Here is an 18,765-nt window from a genome sequence, read left to right on the forward strand (position 1 = left end):
CTTAGAGTTTTTGGAGATTCTTGGATTTGTGGGTTTATATTTTTTTCCATCAAATTTGGAAAAATTTCAGCCATTATTTCTTCAGATATGTTTTCTGTATCCTCTCTGTGTGTGTTCTGTGAATCCCTAGCTTTAAAACCATCACCATACTTGGTCATTGTAGGATACTCATGTCCAGGGATTCCCTTGAGGCTTTAGCTGCATGTGTTTGGAAATCATCAAAGGGCATCTAGCTTTTACATGTCAAGGATCAAACTGAATGTACTTTTTAATATTTGAGATGACAGTATGTAAAAAGAACAGAGACTTTAAAAAAAGGGGTGGTTGATGATTCTGAGGAAGCGTGATCCTTATGAAGTGCTGGCTGAGGAAACAACTGCTCCAGATTACTTCTCTCATACCTTGGTGGCCTGTAGTAGCCAGGAGATGGAAATAGATCGTAAGTGCTAGCCCTAGACACAGAGCACAGAAAACCCAGACTTGGTACAAGGTTGAGAGCAGATCTACTGCATAAGGTTGTGCACCTCACTGAGGCTTCCAGTCAGGGGGATGAGTGAAAGCTAAAATGCCTCTTTCTAACTAGTTCTTCCAAAGAGAGTGCTTTTATATAACTGATAGAGTGGTGCTGCATAGGGTAGTGGGACATTGTTTGAGAGACTGGTTTTTTTCCTAGATAAGTACAGAAAGACACTAAGTGCTATCTAGGCCCTGTTGGGTGGAGATAATGGGAAACAACTAGGCAGCTTGATGGCACCTGGAAACAACCTATCCAAGAAGCCAGGGCATACTAACTATAAGCCCCCTGGGTAACTGCAATTCCTCATAGCCAGTGTTGATTCACAGAAGTGAGCATGGAAGTGGGGAGGTTGGCAGGGATTGGCACACTGGTCAGCACATCATGGAGTATAATACTTGTGTTGACCTGGCCTTTTAGGTAGAGACACATTGACAGCTTCTGCAAGGTTAGGGGCTTCTAAAACCAGTCCCCAGCTGTAAGTTAGACCTGAGAGTTATAGCAGGCTTAGGTTCAAGAACTGTTATGACAAGTGCAAAGGTAAGGGCACAGTTTTGTTCAAAGCTTCTGAGCTGTAAGTTAGCAAGTTACAAGGGAACATTTGAAAACTAATAAAGAAACAGAGATAATTCCTATAGTGTGAGGTTGGGAGTGCTTTGTAGACTTGAGGGCCTTATTTATGACTATTTTAAGGACTACTGCTATCCTAAGTCCCCACCTGAGAACTTCAGTTTCCCTTAAGTACACATATTTCTGGGTTAGCCTCTTGGATGCAGTGTGCAGAGATCTATGTGCAAGAGACTTTTGGACCCCGGAGTCCTGTTGCCCTTTGAGAAATGTTTGAGCATTTGACTGTGCCGCCTGCACTGATTGAGTTCTTCAAGGCTTTGGAAAGTTGAGATGACTCCACTAGGCAGATTGGAGCCTGGGGTGTTCTTAGGAGGGCAGGACATTGGCAAGTTGCTGCTGGATTTAGATTGGATGTCTGAAAGACATAAATGGTGATAAGCAACTTGGAAACAAGAGAGAAACCTCTGGGCTGCCAAACTTTACAAAGAGAGAATCACTAAACCAATGGTGGCCTGAAAAAATAACCGTATGTGCTAATTGCCAAGCTAGGGGAAGATGTCTTCCCTAAAGGTCACTTCAACCCTTCTCAGAAACAAATCTCACAGAGGGTTTCTTTTCCTTTCCCATCCACAGGTAACAGTCCTTTGGATAGCCCCCGGAATTTCTCTCCAAATGCACCTGCTCACTTTTCCTTTGTTCCTGCCCGTAGGTAAGTTAGAAAACCTCTAACTAAATGTGTGACTAAATGTGTAGTACTTGCAAAAAGGTCAGTTAAAGGCCAGCTTCCTCCTCTGAGTCATTGCCCTTCCAAGTATTTTACCTTGGGCTACCAGCCATCAAAATTCCTTCCCTCTGAACATAATCATCTTGTTTAAGTTTTGCTTTCTAGGTGCCCCAGGCATTTGGGTTGGAATGTTTGAATGGGGGAATAGATGATAGAAGTGGATTTATCTCTATAATCCTAAATATAAATTCCTTGTTTCCTGAGGGTGTGTTCCAAAAGATTATACTCTCAATCGAGAGTTATCCTAGTGTAATCAATGAGAAAGTGGCCTCTTCTCACAGGAGGGCCCAAACTTCTCTTACCTCTCTAACTCAGCTAGTTCCAAGGAGCCAGAAGGGGCCTTGTATGCATCTCTCCTTGGGGATAAAGAGACTACAGGGTCTTCATTTACTCTCCCATAAATTTAGAAAGTTTTGTAAGAGCCATTCTTACATTCCTTCTCACATTTCATTCCTCTCTGGAAATGATTTAAACTTATCTCTGGCCCATGGTAGCAATCCAGATAGCTCAGCCCATTGCCAGGGTTTCACCTGGCCTCTGGGAAAGTACCAAGCTGACTGAGATGAGCCCATCCAAAATACATACCAAGGTTCCATAAACAAATGATTTACTTTTCAGAACATTTTCTAAAAATCTTTCTTGGCAGAGTTTATTTTCTTGGACTTTATTTATAAAAAATACTTTTACAGTCAGTCTTTGGCATTTAGGCCTCCAAAAAAATTACGACTCCAGTTTTGGAACCTTTAATGGGTAGAGAATAATAGATACAGCTTGAAACCAGAGCAGTTTCTATACTTAAACTAAATTTTTAAAGAGATAACAGAGCAAATTCTTTGAAACAGCATTAGCTCACTATTGAAATGACAACCCAGAAGAAATCCATCCCCTTCCTATCCAAGATTCTATGTAGATGAAAAGGACATGGACAAGTTGGGAGAAGATGATGTCTGACTTGGGTGCCCCCCTCAACCTGGTTGCCTTTTTCAAAACAAATACCATCTGAGTTTGTCCCAAAGACTCATCTCTCCTACCCTGTGTAACTTCCAATTAGTTAACCAAGGATCCAGGTAGGAACCCTTATAGTATAGGAATATGCTGGATCGATGCATTTGTTTTTCCAGCCCAACTGGAAAGTCTTACTTATCCCAGACTTCCTGCCTTTGTGTGAGCTGTAGTCTCAGTTGGGTCTGAGCTCAGACAGCAGGACTTGTGACTTATCTCTTTAAGTGGCAGTGAGTTATTTTCCATTCATTCAGTAAATATATACTGAGCATCCAGTATGCCTGGGCTTACATTAGTTATACTTAGTTATACACTTAACACTTAGTTATACACATAACACTTAGTTATACAGTGGTAACCAAATAAACACAGACGCTACTTTCTTAAAATTTAGTAGACCTAGTGGAGTCTGCATGTGCTGTTCCTTTGGTAGGGAACGCTATTTTCTCAAATTTTTACTAGCGAACGCATTCTCGTCTTTCACTTCTCATCCTAAATGTCAACTCTTTAGGCCTTCCCAAACCATGAAGTGTAAATGATCTCCCTCATCATTATCCATCAAATTATCTAGCTTCATTTTCAAACTAGTACTTCTGAATACCTGATCTTTTATTTGCTTGCTTTCTCTCTCACCTCAACCAGAGTCAAATCACCTTTAATAGAGATACCTTAGTAGTTGAAAGCTATGTCTTCTAGTATGTAATAAGTACTTAGTGCTTATTGAATGAATGAGTGGTAGGGAGGAATAATGACCAAGCAAACAAAACAGATACATAGTTAAACTGTGATAAGCAGCATGAAGGGAAGAAAGTGATGCTGCATGAAAGTATAGGAAGAGAATGAGCTGGAGAATCTACACTAGGTGCTCAAGCTGAGGCCTCTGAAGGATCTCAAACTAAGATCTGAAGGATGTGAAGGAGCCTGCCATGTTGGGCGTGAGGACACAGCTGTGTATACTATTCCAGGCAGAGGGAAAAGCATGTTTTGTTGGTGCCCTTGTATTGGCTTAATTCCTTGGCTTTAGAATCAGCTAGGGAACTTTGGGGCCTGGTATTACCCTTGAGATTCAAACAGGTCTGTGCTGGGTGACACGCATGGAGCATGGCACCCTAGGCTTTCCCCTTATGGGACATAGTAGGAAAAGCAGCTAGATATTGGTGGGGGTGCCAAACAGGATTCTCAGGAAACACTACCGTGTTTCCTACGTCACTGAGGTCAGGCTCGAGCCTCATAGGGTCACATTAGCTTGAAATACCATGCAAAAGATAGATGTAATGAAACGCTTAGGATAGATTAATCAGTCCTACAATTTCATTTCAAACTTCTGCATATTCCTAAACCAAAGGTTTGCCTCTGCCAAGTAGACCAAGTGTCAGAGGTCAACAAACAGGTCAGTCTTTCTGGTTCCTTTTGATTCTCAGTATAATTTATGTCTTTTCACTACAGCCATGGCCACAGAACAGACAGGTAATGGTGGATGTGATGTGGAGAGGGGCTGGGACACTGCTGTGCATGGCCAGACTGTATGGTTTGTGGTTTGTGCTTGGTGAGAACCAGGTGTGCTAAGTCCTCTCTCCCTGTGGGTGTAGACACTTAGCCTTCCATATCTAGCAGAGAGGCCCTAAGGGAGCTTCCCCTTTTACTGGAACTGAGGCTCAGAGCTCATATGCTTGGAGGCAGGTACTGCTGAATAGTTCTCAGCTTCTGAGCCTAGGGACACGTCATTGTCACTCCCACAAATTTCCTCAGTGAGATAACCAGGCAAAGGAAATGGAAGCATCCTATAGTGACATTTCTTTCTGACTATGTTGTGGCCCCTGCTATTTGGTTTAATGAAAAACAGCTGCCATGCAGTTGGTTACCATTTCTACCTACAGGAGGAAAAAATCACCTGTGAAGAAGTGTATTTGGCAAGGGTTTGGGAGATCCCTCTCTGAGTTAGACTAGTCCCATCATGGCTGAGCTGTGTTTTCCTGGAACTGACTTGCTTTCTTATTCAGAGCTCCCAGGACCCAACAAGGAGGTCAGAGAGAACATGATGTTGGAGCAGCCTCCTGGACATTTGTTTGGCTCAGAGACTAGGTTCCAGCAGAACTGGCTTCCTGGGTGGCATGAAGTTTGAGTCGTGTGCATGTGGCATGGAACCCCAGGCTGTCCCTTTACAGTGCATAGTAGGAAAAGTTTGCTAGGTATTGGTGGGGCTCGGGAGGAGTGCTTCAAAAGGAGAAATCCTGGCAAGATTGATACCTCTTCTTTCTTCTTCTCCCTGTCTTCCCCATCCCCCTTAACTGTGAAGCTTGGAACAAATCACTCAAATCTCTGGGTCTTAATGTTTTCTCTGAAGACTGAGGATATTAAACTTCTAAAGATCCTCCATTGCTAATGTTCAGAGGTACTATGGGTAGCAGCAAAGAAGTTTTTCTCCAACTCCAGCCAGAGCAGGCTATGCCTCCAAGCTCCACAAGAAGAAACACTTGTGTTCAGCACATCCAACAGTCTAGGAAAGAATCATTTGTCCATGTCACAGAAGCTTCAAATCAGATACCTGCCTGATCTTCCTCCTCTACAGCAAAGCAAATCACTGCAGTTCTCTGGAATGAGAGCGTTAGGGTGCATCCTCTTCAGGAGCAGCAAGAAGCCTGCCCCAAATATACAGCCAGGGCTGCGCCTTCTCGCTCCTCTTTTATAACGTTACTGTCACTCTTTTGCAAGTTTTCTCAAAGACTGGTTTTATGGGTTCTAATGGGTCTTAGGTAGCCTTTGACTATTTGCCATCTATTGATTCATACTCAGACCCAGATGGTCCACTTCTTCCTGGTTGTCAACCTAACAGCCTGGGGAAGACCAAAGAGCCCCTTCACATAGGAAATAACTATTTCAGGGGCAAGTCTGTTCCTGTGATGATGCCTTTGGTGGGAGTCCTCTGCCATTGGTTCTTTAAAAGTAAATAAGTTGAGAATATAAAGATTTTTATTCCAAAACCACAGTATTGTATAACACATTCTTAATCAGAGTCATGAGCTCCTGTGTAGTAAGAGATGCTTGTCTTTGCAGTGGAAAATGCGCAACAATAGGTCCCATTTAAGAGATGTGAAAGCATGTACTGACCTGAGCAGTACTATCTTGAGACAAGAAACAGCTGCCCCCAAAAATGCTGATGGAAAGACAGGCAGGTCTGGGACTCAGGGTGGGGTCACTTAGAAACTGCCTAATACCCTTTTCTTAAACAGGACTGATGGACGGCGCTGGTCTTTGGCCTCTTTGCCTTCTTCAGGCTATGGAACCAATACTCCTAGTTCTACTGTCTCAGTAAGTAGCCAATTCTATGGCAGTCCTTCCTGCACCCCGAGGAAATACTGCCTTACTGGTATTGTTCCCTATGCCTATAGTGTTGCAAAGTGGTTCTCAGCTTTTTCTCCAAAGCTAAGCTCAAAGAGATTCCTTAGGTATGAGGCTGAATGGGGCAGAGGGCTGGTGGCCCTTGATAGCCATAGCCAGATCCATTGAAGCACCTTTGGAAAGAACTAACCATTGTGCTCTCGGGGTGATGGTTACTCCTAGTGGAGTCATTGGAGGACTTGAGGATGGAATTTCGCTTTGCTGCTGAGGCCAGGCACAGGGGCTCCTAAATAAGGTTCTGTCTATTGCCCCTACCTTATCTAGAGCAGATAACCCCTCCCATGTCCCAAAGACTTGGTAGAGTCTCCTTCTCCTTTTTTACCTTTTTCTTTAAAAAAAGAAGGGTAGTGGGTATTTGATATTCAAGTTTTTGTGTATCAGTGAAAAAGCCAGATCTGTCTATAAAACTTGTAGTTATGTTTCTGTTAGAGAGGTTTTAGCCTAAAATACAACAGATGACCTCACTGTTACTGTGTACCTAACAACCGCTACTATGCACCCTAACCATGAGTCTTCCTCACTGAGCAACTTTTAATTAAAGCCAGGATAACAGGATTGGTAAACGTTTTCTATAAAGGGCCAAATAGTAAGCATTTTAGGCTCTTTGCAAGCCATGGAAAATCAGCCCAGAGTGGCTGACCCATTCTCCATGTCATCCACCGTTCTCCAGGCCTCCCCAGCTCAGGCTGTCTGCATTCATGAATCCCGAGCAGGTCAAAGGAGTGTTTCCTCACTTGACCTAGACACTTCTCTTAAATTAATCCAAAAATCTCATTGGTCCTTGGCAGTTGTTAAGCTTTAAATCTTTCGTTAGTAATACCCGTTTCCCCGTAATCCTTTACTCAAACATGTGATTTTTTAGACCCAAATTTAGAGCCATATACATATGATACATATTCCTATTCAATACATTTTTAACAGACTTAACCCATTGCTCCAGCTTCTTTTATTGGGATACTTTAAAACACCAATTTTGCTTCATATTAGCTGCATTTAGTATGGATTCTCTTTGCAATGTCTGTCATTTATAAAAATGTGGCTAAGACAGAGCCCTGTGGAGCCCTCCCACTACTTCCTGTATTATATAACTTGCTGTATTATAGCATTCCAGGAGAGAAGCATGCACTGTTAGCCAAAGGAAATTCTGATTTCTCACTTGTATTGAGGCATACATGTGGTGCTGCAGCTTTAGAGTCATAAAGGGATTTAGATATTTAAACCCAGTTTCCATTATAAGTTGGTGAACACATTGAGCCAGTGATGTTAGATTTGCCTGCTCTTTTAGCTGGTCGCATAAGAATAAAGGGGAATTCGGTGATCCTGGTGCTGAACCGGGCTGCGCTAGCAGGAGCTACATCTGTGGGATGCCTGGGGTGGTATAGCTCATTCTCCCAAGTGATCTGTTGTGATGGGCAGTGGGCTCTGTCTAGAATCTCAGTCACTGGGCCATGTTTAGAATTCTTAATTGTTTAGCTCAAGTCTAATCCTTGGGTTCCAGATATGAAAGTAATTTTCTTCCCTGATGGACTTTCTTGCCTATTGGTGTCCCTAGAATCTGGGCAGAGCCTTCGTAGACTCAGCAAAGCCTACTGGCCTCTGGATAACAGCCAAAATAAACACTGCTGAGCCATCCCAAGGGCTCTCCCAAGGTTGTAGGAGGGAAAAACCTTTATGGGGATATCATTTGTAGACTGGGTATACCTAGAACACTTCCTAAGCCAGAGGCAGGATTTATTAATTACTTGCCATTTCAAGTAGCCAAAAGTTTCATTGAGGGCAAAGGGTCCATGCACAAGAACCTGCATTTTGCCCCCTAGGGAGGCTCCCTGGGTAGTTACGGAGCTCTCACACATTGTTAGCATCTGGGTCCAACTCCCTGCACGACTGATAAAAAAAACTGTTGGCTTCCTCAGGACCAAGGGCTCTGAAGGGCTAAAGCTGAACAGAATCATGTACAGGGGAGGCCAGTGGGAGCAATGGGAAGAACGCCTGCTGTGGGCAGACACGGGCTTTGCTTTGCCTGGGAAGGCCCTGACTGTGTGCAGTCCTGCTCTGTTGCCGGACTGCCCGGAGACATGTTTTCAGTGCTGCTTTTTATTATTTTCCCCTCTAGTCATCGTGCTCCTCACAGGAGAAGCTGCACCAGTTGCCCTTCCAGCCTACAGCTGATGAGCTGCACTTTCTGACGAAGCATTTCAGCTCAGAGAGTGCACCAGATGAGGAGGGACGGCAGTCCCCAGCCATGCGGCCCCGCTCTCGCAGCCTCAGGTGAGTAGTGCTCTCTGCCCCACCGCCTGCTACCCGTAGAACTCAGCTTGTTTGCACAGCACGGGAGCCGACAAACTTACTGTATAAAGGGCGAGACAGTAGATAATTTAGGCTTTGTAAGGCCATACAATCTCTGTGGCAGCTACTTAACTCTGCTGTTTAGGGGTGAAAGCATCCACAGACATGTTGTAAACTTGATACACAAAAATAGGCAGTGGGCCAGATTTGCCAATACGTGATACAGCACCTTCGCACAGCTCAAATGAGAGTCAAGTCCAGTGAAACCCAAGCTCTCCTTGGTTTCAGCTCACCACCCCAGCAGGTACCTGATGATGCTGTCAAGCAGTCCTCCTTTTCTTCCCTTTGAAAGTAGTTAGCAGTAGAAATACACTTTAGACTCCATTCAGAAAATGGAGGTTTATAGTATCATCCCTTCTGATGGTTGATACCTGGGCTACAGAACCCAGAGGCCCAGAGTATATGAATGATGCCATCTAAAAAAGTTGCTGCTGAGGACATTTGTGGCTGATGCAGGGAAGAAGCCCATTTCAGAAGCAGAGTTAAATGCCATCTGAATCTGTCTCATTTCCCTGAGTCACCTGAGCTCATCAAACCAAACAAGTCTTAGCAGCTGATTTATCTGTGAATTCCTTTGATTAATTGGCTTTGCTCTTTGGCATTAGCTGATAAATCTGTGCCAAAATTCTAGGTTAAGGAAGAGGGTGAAGATTAAAATGGAGGCTTTAAAGGACTGAACACAGCTTTCCAGGACTCCTGGGAAATAATTAATTGGCTGACATATTCAGGGGGGCTCAGAGGAACAGTTCCTCCTAGGAAGAATCCCCACAGGTCATGTTGGCAAGTGTCAGAGAGAGTGAGTGAGCCAAACCACAAAGACAGGTTCAGGGATTGATGTGGGCAATGGCTAGGGCTGCAAGGCAGAGGATAAGAGAGAAACACAAGAGAGTGTGGACAGATCCCAGTGCCTTCCCTTGTCTCACACAGAGGAATTCCAGGATCTGGGTGCTCTCTGCAGTCCACACCAAGTAAGGTACATTTTAGGCCATTTGAGACTGAGAGGACTACAGTCCCTCAAGGAAATCCCTGCTGTATTACTCTTAAAATACTTGGTAATGTGCACTGATACAGCAGGCAGACCATGGCCCACTCCAAGGAGAAAAACTTCTGAACTGATTCAGCTGGGCTCACATGTCAGGGCACCAAACTGGGCAGGACCCAAATATCCATTCAATTGTGTGGCTTGTTTGGGAAAAGATGTAGCTTGTTTGGGAAAAGATGTAGGTGGGCACTGTCTTTCTTTGGTTGTTTTGGTGGTGGTCTGATTTGACTTGATTCCTCGAACATGCTGGATTGGAGTACACCAACCCCACCTGAGAGTCCTGTTCAGGGGGCGGTCATCCCCAGGAAAGCCACCAGTGGGCACAGAAGGGAGTGGTCTGCTCCTTCCTAGGCCTTTTCAGGCCCTGGCAGAGGTCTGTAAAACTGGGCTTCTCACAGAAAGGTAGCCTAGCTCCAGATGGCACCATTTTGAGCTGAACAAGGTATGTTGTCAGCTCCAGGAATAAGGAAGGCTCTGGAACTTGTTAAGGTGGGGGAGGGGGGGTGAGTACTGCAGACTGGGAGGGCAGCGACTCTGGGGATGGCCATCTTTCTCCTTGACAGTTATGACACTAAAGTGACACCACTGTTTCTTTCCTATTTAGTCCTGGACGGTCCCCAGTTTCCTTTGACAGTGAAATAATAATGATGAATCATGTATACAAAGAAAGATTCCCCAAGGTAAGGATCCATATTACCTTGAGGAGGGCTGCCCCAGTGGCAGTGAGGGGTGGGGAGGGAGTGCTGTGTTCAGAGGAAGTCACAGAGAAGTGCAGAAAGGCATTCCTCCTCCAGATTGCTGGAGAAGAGGAAGGTAGCAGAGGACTATGAGTTTGGGGTTTGTACTTGCAGAGCCTCTGTTTGTCCCCTCCCTGAAGGAAGAGGTATCCAGAGGGAGGTGTCAAAACGGTATCCTACCACATGTTAACAGGGAAGGAAAGAACTAGAGGCCTTGTTTCTAACTGTGGATGCATGAGTCATGTTACCCCCAGAATGGGATTTGCCCTCTGAGAGCACCTTTGTTCGATGCAGATTTCTTAAGCAGCACCTCATTACCTGTTCATCGTATGTAGGGTCTGTGATGTGTGGTTCCCTGCTCCTCTGAGAGCGTCCTTTTCCCAGACTCTCCAGTGTAGTCTCCTGGAGATTCATGGCAACTGAGGGAAATGGTGTAAAGTCGTTTTGCTTTCCCTCTTGACATACGAGTGAGGCCTTACAGTAAGGAAGAGCACACGTTTTGGAGCCAGACGGACTGGGGTTCAAACCCACTTCTGCCTTTTGCCAGCTATATGACCCTGGGCAGATTATTTAACTCCTCTGAACTTTGTTTGCCTCATCTGTAACTTGGGAAAATAAGAATATCTGTCTCATAGGGAATTTGTGAAGATTAATGAACATCAAGCTTTTCTAATTGTGCCCAGGACATCATAAGCACTCAGGTTAAGTGGTAACTATGATTTTTTTACTGCCCTGTACTATATGGTCTATGCTTTCTGTCTTTGAAGTAAATAAGAGAGAGGAACTAGAAAAAAAGAGGAAGAGGGGCAGAACAAAATGTGAGGAAATCATGTATTTATGGTTGGTCCTTATGAAGAAGTTTGGAAGTGTGTATTGTTTAGAAGTGCATCTCACATATTTCCCCTTCCTCCTTACATATTAGATGTTGTCATTCTAGCTTTGTATGTTTGCATTTTATGCATGACTCCAAGTTATTCATGTAAGGTGAACTGTAGTTAGAGAAAATGTGGTAAGATTCTTTGCCTTCCATTCCTTCTCCCATCCCCACTCCTCTCTCCCTCTCTCCACACCCCCACATATATAAGTGTGTGTATGTATACATAAGTGAGTTTATATACACACAGTCCTAGGTGGTTTCACTGCAAGGATTTTTGCATAACTAATTGGCCATAAGGCAATTCTGCTATAAAAGAAAGGATCACAAAAAATAAAAGAGGGACATTCATTTAAAAGGATATAATGAAGCATGAAAAACAGGTAACAAAATTTAAAAGACTTGTGAAATAAGAAATATTTGAATACATTCCAAATGTATACTGTAGATTCATGGCAGTACTGCACAAGTATCTGATTTTATTTTGTGGATTGTGCCTAAGCACATGTCCTCAAAAAAGTATTTTTGCTTATAGTATTATACTTTTTTTTTTTTGCATTTTTTTGTCTCCTCATTCCTTTTCTTTTTCTACTAAAATTTCTTCCTTTGTTAAGCAAGGTATCAGTTTCCAAATCCTAGCATGCATGTTTATAACTGAGCTTTGTATTGCATTGTGGCAGCCTTCTATACTGTTGTTTGTTTTTGGCATATTGTCATGTGTCCACTGATAAATGTTCCAAAGTTCTGGGGGAAATGTGGGTTCAAAACTCTGTACCACTGTGTAGACCATTATAAGGGCTAAGATTTATATAATAGAAAAATGAGAGTACGGTGTCAGTGGAGAAATGACACCAAACTGTCCACCAGTTTGATGAAACCAAACTATCAAACAAACGAAGCTGCCAACCAGCAATTTTTTTTTTTTTATGGCAGAATTGCCCTATGGCCAAGTAGTTAAGCAGTGAGATGTTTATGGCAAAAATGCTTACAGTTAAAGTATTTGGATGCATGCGCGCGCGCGCGCGCACCCACCCACACACACACACACACACCAGCGTATACACACACTGGCAATCAGAAGTCGCCACCTGGTGGCAAAGGAAAGAAGGCCAAGTCCTAGATAGGCAGCTAGGAACTTAACTGATACGTGTTTGTGTTTTGGCATGACTGTGCACTAGATCCCCAAGAGGCTTCTGAGCCAGACTCCAGTTCTGCTCTGCCAGGACCCAGGTGTGTGCGCAGGCAGGTCACACCTTCAGTAAACACTTTGTAAGCATCTGCTTAGTTCAATTGGGTCCTAAGGTCAAGTAAGAGCATGCAGGGATAAATCAGACTCTGACTTGAAGAAGTTCCCAGTCCAGAGAAAGGTTTATAAATCAGCAGGACCCATACACTTAGGTTTATACAGTTGGGAGGGCCAGCAGAAGCACAGAAGTAGGGAAACCCTAGTTCTCCTGGAGGAATCGAAGACTTCCCAGAGGAGATAAGATGTCTAAACTGAGATTAGAAGGGGTAGGAGTGTGCCAGGCAGGGTCAACAGGCTTGGCACAGGGAACAGCATAAACAGAGGCATGAAGCAGTCTAATAAAGGAAGAGAATAGCAAACACTTAAGTGTCCTTAGAGCATGCCTTTAGAGGAGGTAGAGGGGAGAGGACCTTAATTAAAATGCTTTGACTTGACTTGAAGATGATCTTTTCACGTCTCTAGTTTTCAGGTTCAGCAGATGCAGCCTCAGGAAACCATGATAACAGAGCCCAGTCAGTTTCTTCAGGCTTAGCTCTAGCTGAGCTGGAACTAGAAGGGAAATGACACTTTTCCTGCTTTTATTCCCAGGCCACTGCACAAATGGAAGAGCGTCTGTCAGAGTTCATTTCCTCCAACACTCCAGACAATGTGTTGCCCTTGGGAGATGGAGCCTTGAGCTTTATTCATCATCAAGTGATTGAGATGGCCCGAGACTGCCTGGATAAATCTCAGAGTGGCCTCATTACTTCACACTACTTCTATGAACTTCAAGAGAATTTAGAGAAACTTCTGCAAGATGTGAGTGTCCTTAGGCTGGGACTCTGGTGAATCATCTACAAGGTGGTGGATTATTAGTCTCAAAATAAGATTAAGGCATTAATGACATTCCCAGATTTCTTAGCCTGCTTCCACCTCCTTGCTAGTGTGCAGGCCCCTCACCCCCAGGTGGTGATGTTGGTGTGCTTGGGTTCCTCAGTCCCCTGTGTTACTGGGAGAACCCTGCTCGGCCTCACAAGAACTCAGTTCTCTGCATCCTTCCTTTTTCTGATGCCGGTTACTCTGCCTGAGGCTCCAACATTAGATCCATAAATATTTGACTAGGAGATTGGTAACCCAAGGCCAAAAAGAGGCCTTAGTATCTGGGTAGGCTCTCCTCGTATAAGCAGAGCATTCAGACTTTCTGCTCAGCCAAGGGCAAGCAGGCCTGAGGCTTGCACTCTATCTATTTGCTAACATTCTTCTTGCACGGTGACAAGTTCTTTAGTGGGAACTTGTGTGTTTAGAAACCTGATCGTTTCCATGTGAAAAGTCTCCAGGAGGTTAAAGGTTAAGTAATACAGACATGGTCAAGACCAGAGCACACATTGGGTTCTTAACCACTGCCTCAACCGCCAGTGTTTCCTTTCCTGTCATATGCCTTCACTGTCAGGTCATATTTGCTCCATATTACACCATTAGTTCAATAGTCTTTAGGGGAGTGGAGCAGCTCCTGAATCCCCAGGGCTCTTCATGTCACTGGAGTATTTCCTAGTCCAAACCCCTCTTACATCCAGACCCATGACCTCACTCCAGTGTAGCACCAACTGAGCAGAGAATCCAGGGCTAATGAGCAAACAGGACTTCTGTGTGTTAGTCTAGAAATTAGGGGCAGGGAATTTTTTATTTTAATTTAGGGAACAGTTGAATCTAGAGAAAGGATGACTAAAGGTGATCATGATGATTGCTGTCAAATATTGGAAGATTTCTTATATAAAATAGGCAGCAGATGGACAACTTCCTAGAAAAATACAACCTTCCAAGACTGACCCAGAAAGAAACAGAAAATCTAAACAGACCAATTACCAGCAACAAAACTGAAGTGGTAATCAAAAAACTACCCAAGGAAAAAACCCCTGGGCCAGATGGATGTGCCTTGGAATTTTATCAGACATACAGAGAAGACATAATACCTATTCTCCTTAAAGTTTTCCAAAAAATAGAAGAGGAGGGAATACTCCCAAACTGATTCTATGAAGCCAACATCACCCTAATACCAAAACCAGGCAAAGACTCCACCAAAAAATAAAACTACAGACCAATATCCCTGATGAACATAGATGCAAAAATACTCAATAAAATATTAGCAAACTGAATTAAAAAATACATCAAAAGGACCATACACCATGACCAAGTGGGATTCATCCCAGGGATGCAAGGATGGTACAACATTTGAAAATCCATTAACATCATCCACCACATCAACAAAGAGAAGGACAAAAACCACATGATCATCTCCATAGATGCTGAAAAAGCATTCGACAAAATTCAACATCCATTCATGATAAAAACTCTCAGCAAAATGGGTATAGAGGGCAAGTACCTCAACATAATAAAGGCCATATATGATAAACCCACAGCCAACATCATACTGAACAGCGAGAAGCTGAAAGCTTTTCCTCTGAGATAGGGAACAAGACAGGGATGCCCACTCTCCCCACTGTTATTCAACATAGTACTGGAGGTCCTAGCCATGGCAATCAGGCAAAACAAAGAAATACAAGACATCCAGATTGGTAAAGAAGAAGTCAAACTGTCACTATTTGCAGATGACATGATATTATACATAAAAAATCCTAAAGACTCCACTCCAAAACCACTAGAACTAATATCAGAATTCAGCAAAGTTGCAGGATACAAAATTAATACACAGAAATCTGTTGCTTTCCTATACACTAATGAACTAACAGAAAGAGAAATCAGGAAAACAATTCTATTCACAATGGCATCAAAAAGAATAAAATACCTAGGAATAAACCTAACCAAGGAAGTGAAAGACCTATACCCTGAAAACTAAAAGACACTCTTAAGAGAAATTAAAGAGGTCACTAACAAATGGAAACTCATCCCATGCTCTTGGCTAGGAAGAATTAATATTGTCAAAATAGCCATCCTGCCTAAAGATCTACAGATTCAATGCAATGCCTATCAAAATACCAAAAACATTCTTCAACAAACTGGCACAAATAGTTTTAAAATTCATATGGAACCACAAAAGACCCTGAATAGCCAAAGCAATCCTGAGAAGGAAGAACAAAGTAGGGGGCATCTCACTTCCCAACTTCAAGCTCTACTACAAAGCCACAGTAATCAAGACAATTTGATACTGGCACAAGAACAGACCCACAGACCAGTGGAACAGAATAGGGAGTCCATATATTAACCCAAACATATATGGTCAATTAATGTATGATAAAGGAGCTGTGGACATACAATGGGGAAATGACAGCCTCTTCAACAGCTGGTGTTGGCAAAACTGGACAGCTACATGTAAGAGAATGAAACTGGAGTATTATCTAATTCCATACACAAAAGTAAACTCAAAATGGATCAAAGACCTGAATGTAAGTCATAAAACCATAAAACTCTTAGAAAAAAACATAGGCAAAAATCTCTTGGACATAAACATGAGCGACTTCTTCATGAACATATCTCCCCAGGCAAGGGAAACAAAAGCAAAACTGGGACTACAGAAAACTGAAAAGCTTCTGTACAGCAAAGGACACCACCAATAAAACAAAAAGGCATCCTACAGTATGGGAGAATATATTCATAAATGACAGATCCAATAAAGGCTTGACATCCAAAATATATAAAGAGCTCATGCACCTCAACAAACAAAAAGCAAATAATCCAATCTAAAAATGGTCAGAGGAACTGAACAAACAGTTCTCCAAAGAAGAAATTCAGATGGCCAACAGACACATGAGAAGATGCTCCACATCACTAGTCATCAGAGCAATGCAAATTAAAACCACAATGAGATATCACCTCACACCAGTAAGGATCGCTCACCAACATCCAAAAGACAAACAACAACAAATGTTGGTGAGGTTGTGGAGAAAGGGGAACCCTCCTACACTGCTGGTGGGAATGTAAATTAGTTCAACCGTTGTGGAAAGCAGTATGGAGATTCCTCAAAAAGCTCAGAATAGACAAAGCATTTGACCCAGGAATTCCACTTCTAGGAATTTACCCTAAGAATGCAGCAGCCCAGTTTGAAAAAGACAGATGCACCCCTATGTTTATCGCAGCACTATTTACAATAGCCAAGAAATGAAAGCAACCTAAGCAATCCATCAGTTGATGAATGGATAAAGAAGATGTGGTACATATACACAATGGAATATTATTCAGCCATAAGAAGAAAACAAATCCTACCATTTGCAACAACATGGATGGGGCTAGAGGGTATTATGCTCAGTGAAATAAGCCAGGTGGAGAAAGACAAGTATCAAGTGATTTCACTCATCTGTGGAGTATAAGAACAAAGAAAAAACTGAAGGAACAGAACAGCAGCAGACTCACAGAACCCTAGAATGGATTAACGGTTACCAAAGGGAAAGGAACTGGGGAGGATGGGTGGGAAGGGAGGGATAAGGGGCTTGAAGAAAGGGGGCATTACGATCAGCATGCATAGTGTGTGGTGGGGCACGGGAAAGGCTGTACAGCACAGAGAGGACAGGTAGTGATTCTACAGCATCTTACTACACTGATGGACAGTGACTGTTATGGGGTATGTTGGGGGAACTTGGTGATGGGTGGAGTATAGTTAATATAATGTTCCTCATGTAATTGTAGATTAATGATACCAAAAAAATTAAAAAAAAGAAGCACTATGCCAGTCTTAGCATGTGAGGGAGAAGAGGAAGACACCCCTCTTCTCACAAGGCCCAGCAGTGTAGCAATAGAGACAGGCAAATAGTTACAAAATGACATGAAAGCACTGTGGGGTGTGAGCACACAGCCAGGAGTAAAGGGAGAAAGGGGAGGCTTTATTCTTTTGTGTGTTGGTGTCTTTGGGGTGGGATAGGGTTTTGGAGGTAAGGGACTTAGATGAGGCTTCACATAGCTAATATCTGGACTGAGTCTTAAAAGAAAAACAATATTTCACCAAGTGCCCAGCCTCTCTCTCCATTTCATAAACAACTTTTTGTAATTGTCCTCATTTGGTATTTTTCTTCCCTTACAACCCGTCCACTACTGAGTCCTCTGCCCTCTACTTTCCCTTCCACCATTCCACCGAAAGTCCCCAAGGAACTGATTGACCAGTTGCTTGATCCTGTGGCCTCCTTAAGCCCTGGTCTTTCTCCCCAGAGCATTACTCAGTGAGTGCCCCTCCTTTATCTTTTCCCCTGGTTGTCATGACACCATCTAGTTGGGCAGTTTTGCTCCACTTCATAAGTTCCTTCTCTGCCCATCTCTTAAAAGTTGTGTCCCTGTCATGGGCACATCCAGAGTGTCTGCTATCCGTTTCCCCTTTCTTCACACTCCCTGATCCACCTCAGGTGCTCCCATGTCTTTGGTTGTCTTCCGTCCGCCAAGGAGCACCACTGGGGCTGCTGCGCCTGTTCTCCCAACTCCAGAGCAGTGTGCCCAGCTGCTCATGGGACTCCTCCACTTTGACATCCCAGATTGGTTATTGTTCTTTGGTTGCAGTTAATAGAATGCCAACTCAGAATAGCTTAAGCAGGAAATGAAAACTAGTCACAAAGGTGAAAACGGTTGGTCTTAGGGAATTGATGACAGGGATGCAACCAGGCCTTAAGAAGAGGCCAGAACTAGGAACCAGTCTTGTGGAAAGCCCAGGAAGTGTTTGTCCTCCTTCTCTCACCTTTGTTTTCCTCTGTGCTTCTTTTTCCCTATCTCTTTGGTAGGTAGCCATCCCTTTTCCCCAAGGAATAGATTCAGTTTTGCCATCCTGGTGTTCACTGTTGTCTTTCCATCCCTTTTTAAAGCCTTGGGGAAGTAATGCACACCAGTCAGCTATTGCAGGTGGGAGGGAAGGTGCAGCCGCACATTACAGATGTGCCTCCTTGAAGTCAGAGCAGTTCCCATAAAGGGGAAGGCTCCTGGGCTGAGCAAATACCCAAGAAAGAATCTAGTATAGATCCCTCAAACTCTGTGAAAATGGAACTTATCTTTTCCTCCCACCTGCTTTTTCTCTAAAACCAAATGTAATATGGTCTCTAACCTAACTGCTTGTCTTCTATTTCCTGTTTCGTTTATGGGTTTGCAGAAATTTCCCTATAATTGTAATTGCAATTACCTTCTATGCCTGCTTCTTCTACCTTTCAGGTCTACTCAGCCATCTGCCTCTGAAGTGACCCCCATCTGTCCATTTCTCCCCATTCTTACCGCCTTGTTTCATGCCTTTTTCACCTGTGTTACTGGAGTAGCCTGTTACCAGCTTTCCCTGCTTCTAGGCCTGCCCT

The 18,765-nt window shown here is 43.4% G+C and overlaps 1 protein-coding gene across 25 annotated transcripts in view; it reads left to right on the top strand.

Annotated features, from left to right (window-relative positions):
- MAST2 (microtubule associated serine/threonine kinase 2) overlaps positions 1–18,765 on the top strand; it is a 347,954-nt gene that overhangs the window by 313,999 nt on the left and 15,190 nt on the right. For 22 of the 25 annotated variants that reach the window (XM_073233836.1, XM_073233839.1, XM_037021931.2 and 19 more), the window contains 6 exons: positions 1,718–1,793; positions 4,317–4,337; positions 6,101–6,179; positions 8,383–8,537; positions 10,262–10,337; positions 13,103–13,312. In XM_073233836.1, the coding sequence (XP_073089937.1) occupies positions 1,718–1,793; positions 4,317–4,337; positions 6,101–6,179; positions 8,383–8,537; positions 10,262–10,337; positions 13,103–13,312 (617 nt within the window). The remainder of the gene's footprint in view (positions 1–1,717; positions 1,794–4,316; positions 4,338–6,100; positions 6,180–8,382; positions 8,538–10,261; positions 10,338–13,102; positions 13,313–18,765) is intronic. The other 3 variants (XM_037021932.2, XM_037021938.2, XM_037021937.2) reach the window with 1 other exon arrangement.

The sequence above is a fragment of the Manis javanica genome, chromosome 4, assembly GCF_040802235.1.
Source record: "Manis javanica isolate MJ-LG chromosome 4, MJ_LKY, whole genome shotgun sequence".
NCBI classification, from domain to species: domain Eukaryota; kingdom Metazoa; phylum Chordata; class Mammalia; order Pholidota; family Manidae; genus Manis; species Manis javanica.